This window comes from Fukomys damarensis, unplaced genomic scaffold (assembly GCF_012274545.1).
Source record: "Fukomys damarensis isolate Sample0158 unplaced genomic scaffold, DMR_v1.0_HiC HiC_scaffold_15, whole genome shotgun sequence".
NCBI classification, from domain to species: Eukaryota; Metazoa; Chordata; class Mammalia; order Rodentia; family Bathyergidae; genus Fukomys; species Fukomys damarensis.
Genome location: NW_022900927.1, coordinates 3,949,284 through 3,957,374, shown reverse-complemented (window position 1 = coordinate 3,957,374; position 8,091 = coordinate 3,949,284). Strand labels below are relative to the sequence as shown.

Genomic DNA, 8,091 nt, shown 5'->3' with positions numbered 1-8,091 from the left:
TTTTTTTTTTTTTTTTTTTGGTACCCGCATCGAACTCGGGTCCTTGCGCTTGCAAGGCAGGCCACCAAACTGCTGAGCCAAATCCCCAGCCCTTAAAATTTTTTTTTGTTTGTTGGTTTTTTGAGACTGGGTCTCACTATGTAGTTGAGACTGACCTGGAACTCACTATGTAGCCCAGGCTGCTCTTGAACTCACAGCAATCCTCCTGCCTCAGCCTCCTGGGTGCTGGGATTATAGACATGCGCCACCACGCCTGGCTGTCCTTAAAATTATTTTTGATGCATATATGGTGCTTAACATATCTTTGATTTATTCTCTTTTAACATAAATTTAACAGATTTATTCTCTTTTAAATAAAAGATAATTCAAACTTACTTTTAGGCGTTATTCCACTCTTGGTTGTATTTACTACATTCCCAGCATCTTCTCTAGCCCCCAACCTTTACACACACCTTTTAAAAGGTTTTGGTGAGATGGGCTCTTACTAAGTAGCTGTTAACCCAGGCTGGAGTCAAATGTGCTATCTTCCTACCTCAGCTTCTTACTATGCTGAGATTTAATCTGCTCTACTTTATTAGGCATTTGCAGTATTTTCATCACTAAATTTTTTCTTATTCTGTCAAGGAGCCCCGAAAGTTAAGTTACGCTGAAGTATGCCAGAAGCCCCCTAAAGAGCCATCTCCAGTTCTTGTGCAGCCACTACGAGAACTTCGCTCCAATGCAGGGTCTCCCACCAAAAACCAAGAGAATGGAGCTCCTGAGAAGTCTGTCGAGAAACCACATGAGAAGCCAGAAGCAAAGGCTAGTAAAGATTATTCCGGCTTTCGAGGCAATACCATTCCCAGGGGAGCAGCTGGAAAAATCAGGGAACAGAGACGCCAGTTTAGCCACAGGGCTATACCTCAGGGAGTGACTCGACGCAATGGCAAAGAACAGTATGTGCCACCCAGATCACCAAAGTAAAAACAAACAAACAAAACTACTCAGAAACATTCTCTCTTCCCATTAAACTTGAGCCATGACTGTTTGAACTGTTTTGGAGGGGAGGGAGTAGCCAGAAAGGATATGGAAAGTATATCCTTAAATCATTATGGATTTTGGAATTATGAGCAGCAGGATCCCAAAATTCATCTCTAAAGTGATTTTTAAATGCTGGAGGATTCCAATCAGTATAAATATACATATATAAATATATTATATACATATATAAAATATAATTTTTCTATTCTTGTTTTTTATTTTAATTTGCAGAGATTTTTCTGCCTGGAATCAATTTTGAGGGTTCAGATTTAGCTTGGGGGAGAAACATAACATCCTTCAGTATAGGAGATGAGGGAATGAGAGAAAATATTTTTTGAAGAAACATTTCTGTAAAAATTCGAATTACTTTTTTTAATCTATTTAAAGTTTGGCTTAGAGAGTACCATCTCTGACTATATGGCCTTGTGTTGCAAAACAGATCGGTGGCTAGGGTGTCTGGTGTGGGTGTGAGTGTGTGCAAGAGTGATTTCAGCCAAATCTGTTGTCATGTTTGAACAGTTTGAAAACTGAATGTAATACTTGAGATTTTTTTTTAATTTGAAATTTAATTTGTCCTTTTGACCTTAATAATATTTCATTCAGCAAGCTGTTAAGGCGCACTGATTGTACTTGGAGTTGTGACTAGCAATCAGTTTGATACTCAAAGAATGGGGTTATTAAATTTTTTAAAATTTCATCTTTGAACTGAATAGGTCCATGGATTTCGAGATTTAAACTATCCCATGATTTCCACACCCCTCTCCCAAAAATGGGCAACACAAGTTGTTGTTACTTCATTTGTCATTCTGTTCTTTGACTGCCCATCCCCAGAAGCAAAATAACCAACCATTTACTGAATTATGAATTTCTGACTGCTTTGGCCAGTCTATTCAAATCATAATAACTGTCCTAAATTTCAGAATTGAATGAAATATTTTATTCTTCTGTTCTCATACTTAGAAATTTAGGTCCTAGATTGGTAGGTCCAACTGCCCCTTTAATAATTTGTAAGTATTTAAATTTTAAATCATGAAGAGAAAATTTTCAAAGGATTAATTTGAGAACTTTTTTCTGTTTACAGTTAATTGCCTTCCTTCAGTCCCCATTTCAAAAAAAGTTTGAAATTCACTGAATCAGATAAAGCAAATCAAAGAGAGTTTTGATATAAGGTGGAAAAGATGATTGAAGGAAATTAACACACAATTTCTCAATGAATAAAATTGTGCCTGTCATATTAAATAGGCAAGTTTACATGCTGGTATTTAGAAAATTACTAAAATATTAAAAATCATGTTGCATTAATCTGTTTTAAGTCATACCATGTTCAGAGTTCTGTGTAGGGTGTGGTTTTATTTTTAGAGATAGTTTGTATAGTAAGAACTGTCTCTTATGTTAGTGACTTACATATGTACAAATTGAAACTGTAAATTGTGAACACTGGAAAGCTCCATGTGACATAGAATATAAACATCTTAGTAATATATTAAAATGAATGTAAAGGAGGTTAAAATTACTTTACTGTGAAACTTATCTTCCAATTCTAGATTAATCTTTGGAGATTTGTATTAGTGGGTAACTGTTAAGAGCTTTGAAAACACTGCACATTTCTGTTCGAGCCAGAATTATTTCTTTGTAACTTATTCAGCTTGGCAGTTGCTTTTGATTTAGTGGATTGATAATGTGGCATAATATATTTACATAGTTTGAAACTATTGATTTCTACATACTATTTTTAAAAATCATCTACTAGACGAAACATACAATAAAACTACCTGTGCTAAAATTTTGGAATTTAGGTCCTTTAAAAAATTAATAATCATTGGCTATATCTATGATAAAAGTGATTTTGGTTTACTTAGATCATGCTGCAGTTGGTGGAAATGATGAACATTTAAAATGTTAACACCCTGTGAATGCATTGGATTTAAGAGAATAAACTTTTTGTAAAAATCACTTGTAAAGATTATAAACTTAATTACTGCACTTAAAAAATGAAACTTTACTTTTTTTTGTTTGGTAGTGTGTCAGGCTCAGATTACTTGTATGCTTGTGTGATTTGTTAGTCTACCCAATTCTAAATATCTAAAAAGATTGTGTTTTGTTTTATTTTGTTTTGTTTGTGGTGCTGGGGACCAAACAAATCCAGGGCCTACCCACATGCTATCCAAGGGATCTACAGTGAACTATATAAATCTGGCCCTAAAGTTTCTAACTGAAACACAAGTTTTCTTTTTCTGGGGTGTGTGTGTGTGTGTGTGTGTGTGTGTGTGTGTGTGTGTGTGTGTATCTGTTACTGGAGATCAAACTCAGGACCTTGCACTTGCAAGGCAGGCAGTGGAGCCCCTGAGCCAAATCTCCAACCCTAGAAGTTTTCTTTTTGAATGAAGAAAACAAATATATTCTTTCTTTTTCTCTAGACATGATTGAAGTTTAAAGATATGAGCATTTTTTAATTTGTTTGAAGTTATAATATTTTAATATAACTTGTTACGTGTAATAGTTCCCATTTGATGGGATATATAGAGGAGAATGTGCGTGTGTATGCGTATAAAATATGTATTCACAGTCTGTACTTGGTGTTTATTTTATTATAGCAAATTTAAGGTTTGTATCTAAATGATTATGCCTGTGAGTTACATGAAACTGTTGACTTTTCCAGCATTACTCGGATGAGGCTGTGTGTTCATTCTAGTTTAACTATTTATTGGTTCTTTAGATGGTGGAACTTAAATATCAAATTTTTCTCTTCACACTTATGGCTCAACATTTCCTTGGGCTCTTGAAGGTTAAAATTACGTAGAAAAGATACTGAATGTATAGTACAATGATATGCCGTAGTTGTTGCTGCATGAAGAGAAAACACAATCTTAACCACCTTGTATTTCATAGAGAAGATACATAAACCTGTCTTCATTTTCTATTTTTTTAACTAAGGTTTTCATAATACCTAGAGTCTGTCTATAATCTGAATAATGTTAGTTTTGCCAAATATAGTCACCAGCATTTAAAATAGTGATCAATTTAAATTATTTTTCAACTGTATTTTGAAGGAAGAAAGACCCTTCAGTGATGTGGGTTTTGTTTTCTTTCATCCTTAATTTGCAGGTGATCAGATGACATGCAGAATTCTAATTTATTTCTGGTAAATAAGGTTAGCTTGAAATTGTTTTACATTTCTTTTTCTTTTTAAATAACCAGATTTGCTTTGCAAAAGGCTTAATAATGGAATGTTAGCACCTTCACTAGTGTAAAGAAGAACAAGAATAATATGGCTGGAACAGAAATAGAATTTAAATATTACTGAACACTTTAATTTCATTAGTTAATCGCCTTAATAATTAGTCTTTTGGCTTATATGTCCACTGGTTTTACCTTGAAACAGCAACACTGGGGGATAACTGTTGGCAATACACATTAACCATATTTTAAAGTACCAGATTTTTTTTATAGAAAAGATAAAACTCAAATGAGAGCAGTGTATTCCTTCTGAGGGATTTTTATATAAGTTCTTTAATATATGATGGGGGTTTTCTAATTTTTTATATATATCCTTACAATTTGGTGGCCATTAATTAAACTTTTTGGTATATACTAACATAGCTAGTCTGACCTTTTAAGAAGACACCCAAACATTTCAGCTTCGTTAGCTAAATGACATTTTAAAGAAGCGAATGTTTTTAAGTTGAGAATAAATTCTCTTGAAATTCATCTGATAACTTATTTTTAAAAGCTAAGGACTTTTTATGAATCTTTGATTTAAATAGTTCCTAACAGTATAACTCAGACAGCTACGGGACAATACATTAAATGGTTTTATTTTCAGTTTTTCAGTACAACATTGATTAGCATATGGGAAAAAAATAGCAACATCAGTGTTTGCTTTTTTTTTTTTTTTTCTTAAACCTGATTCGGGTCTCTCAAGTGACACCTCTCATGTTGGAGTGTGATGGATCAGAACAAGTTTATTTTATCCATTGCTTAGGTTTGTTCCCATTGTCAAAACCACTCCCCCGCACTCCACCGCCGCCACCGCCAATGATACAACACATACTCATGCATAAAATGTTAAAATGAGTACATCCTTGTATTTGTATGTTTTCAACATTGCCAAGGTGCTATGGGAAATTAACACAATTAGAAAAAAAAATAAAATTATTAAAAAAGCAGGACTGGTTTCCTTTTTTCCAGATTTTGTATGTCTAATGACTACCTGACTTATTTTTCAATAGTTTTATATATTACTGACTCTTTAATCCTGTCACTCTGGTTTCCGATGATTCTGGTTTTTTTTCTTTTTTCAGGGAGGAGGAAGATATTTTATTTGTGAAACAAGAACAGAAATGTAAGAATCAGTGTTACGAGGGCTGGGGATTTGGCTTGGTGGCACCATACCTGCCTTGGCAAGCATAAGGTCCTGAGGTCGATCCCTGGTACTGCAAAAACAAAAACAAAAGAATCAGCCTTATGATTCTGGGGATTTTCTTCCAGTTGTTTCAAGTGCCAGGCCATTCTCGAAGGGAGAAAAAAAAAATCATGTTACTGTGCAGTTTAAGGATTTTGCCTTCATAAGGGCAGGTGATGGCCTGGCTGAAGTATTGGAGTATTAATACCAAGCCAAAGGGGTTTTACCTTTGGGAGTCTGGGGGCAGCACTGGGGATCGAACCCAGGGCCTTACGCCTGTGTGGCAAGTGCTCAATCACTGAGCCCAAGTTTTAGAGTTCTTTAATGGATGATCTTACAGGAGAATTTAAAAAATTAGAGGCTTTTTTTTCTTTCTTTGAGACAGAGTCTCACTATGTAGTTGAGACTGACCTGGAACTCAATGTAGCCCAGGCTGGTCTCAAACTCACAGTGATCCTCCTGCCTCAGCCTCCTGAGTGCTGGGATTACAGGCGTGTGCCACCACGCCCAGCTAAAAAAATTAATTTTAAGGGCCAAGGATTTACCTCGGTTCTGCCTTTGACTCAAAAGCACAAAGTCCTGAGTTCGATCCCTGATACAAAAAATTTTATTTTATTGAATTCTTTCTTACTTTAACAGCTATAAATTAATGTGACAGCTCAACTTTTATTTAATATACTGTATTGCTGGTTGGGTGTGGTAGCACACATCTGTGATCCCAGCAGGTGAATGACTCAGTTTTGAGACCAGCCTGGGCTACAGTTCATAGCCTGAACTACATAGTGAGACTCTTCTCAAAAAAGAAACAAAAGACTTGCCATGTAAAGGTACATGATCCCAACAATGAATGTAACTGTACTGTATCCCTAAAATGTACCAATAAACAATAAAAAAAAAAAAAGAAACAAAAAAACTACATTGCTTTAAAAAATACTGAAATGGTATTTTATGGCTAGTGTATTGCTCCCAAGTAAGGACTTCCAGTTTCTTCTGATCTTGTAGGAAGGAGTAAGTTACATATTTTTTCTCTCCTCGTACTAGGAATTGAGCCCAGGGCTTTTGCACTGAGCTACACTTCCAGCCCTTTGATTTTATTTTGAGACAGGGTCTTGCTAGATAGTACAGTCTGTCCTTGAACTCAAAATCCTACTTCAGCTTCCCAGAGTGTTGGGATTATAGGTGTGTGCCACTATACCTAACTAAAATGCTATGATGCTTTTCTGTTTTCGTTGTGTACCTACTCTTGTTAGATTTAATGAACTATATAGTAGGACTCCAGCCTTTTACCTTTCCATAATGCACATTGTTACCGTTGCTCACTACTTTTTGCTTGGTGCTGGCTAGTGATCAAATACAGAGCCTGGCATATGTGAGACAAACATTCTGTTAGCTGAGTCCTCAGCCCAGCACACAATCTTGGTTTTTTGAGACAAGGTCTTACTGTATGGTTCAGCCCGACCTTGAACTCAATGTATAGTCAAGACTCAACTTCTAGCAATCCTCCTGCTTCAGCCTCTCAAGTGCAGGAATTACAGGTATGCGCCATTACACCTAATTGACTCCTACTCCATCAAATGTCAGTTTTGTTTTGTTTTGCTTTTTGAGACGGTCTTTCTGTGTAGTTCAGCCTGGCCTTGAACACATGGCAGTCCTGCCTCAGTCTCCCTGAGTGCTGGGATTACACGTGCATCACCATGCCAGGCAAAGACAAGGTATTTGTGGGGATTTTTTGGTACCGGAAATGGAATCCAGAACTTTACAATACTTGGCCAGTATTCTAGCACTGAGCCACATCTCAATCCCTTTAAAAATCTGATACAGGGTCATAATTGCTCAGCCAGGCCTCAAACTTGTGATCTTATTGCCTCAGCCTCTGAAGTAGCTGAAATTACAAGATGTCTATTTTTTTTCTACCTAGTTCACTCAGATATAGCATCTGATAAATACTTAATCATGACTGGCTTCAATGCTAAGTAAATATCATTGTAGATAAATCAAGGTCATAGTTCCTTGCCTACGAATAATTTGGGATGCAAAATACCAAAACAAATGTTAACATTCAAAATATAGCTGAGTGTAATGGTGGTTCAGTTTTTTGTTTTTTGTTTTTTGGAGGTACTGGGGATCGAACTCAGGTCATTGTGCTTGCGAGGCGGGCAGCAAAACCACTGAGCCAAATTCCTGGCCCCCAGCCAGTCATCTTTTATTTCTTCCACTTGGGAAGTCTGATTTCATTCAAGATTTGTAATGGTTTTGTTTTGTTTTTTTGACACTGGGGATTGAACTCAGGTCCTTGAGCTTGCAAGGAAGGCAGTGGAACCACTGAGCCAAATCCCGGGCCCAAGACTTGTAATGTTACTTGTCTTCATTGGCATTTACTAGAATAGAAGCTCTAAGATTGTTATACATATATTTAATTTTTCCATTTATTCAGTTTTTTGAGAAAGTCATTGTGTAGTCTATGTTGGCTGTAAACTTACTGTGTAGCCCAGGATGGCCTCAAACATGAAATCCTTCTGTCTCAGCCTCCTCAGTGCTGAGATTATAGGTATGTGCCACCACACCCAGCTTGACTTTTATTACCTTATGTTTTGGTTTTTGGCGAGGGGGGGTTTTGAGACAGGGTCTTATTATGTAGTTGAAACTGACCTGGAATGCACTATGTAGCC

General features: G+C 36.2%; 1 protein-coding gene across 6 annotated transcripts in view; it reads left to right on the top strand.

The window, feature by feature from the left end:
• Window positions 1–1,792, top strand: part of Larp4 (La ribonucleoprotein 4) — a 167,994-nt gene extending 166,202 nt beyond the window's left edge. For all 6 annotated transcript variants that reach the window (XM_010623676.3, XM_010623675.2, XM_010623674.2 and 3 more), the window contains one exon: window positions 625–1,792. In XM_010623676.3, coding sequence (XP_010621978.1) covers window positions 625–963 — 339 coding nt within the window. In that variant the 3' untranslated portion in view covers window positions 964–1,792. The remainder of the gene's footprint in view (window positions 1–624) is intronic.
• Window positions 1,793–8,091: the final 6,299 nt, after the last annotated feature.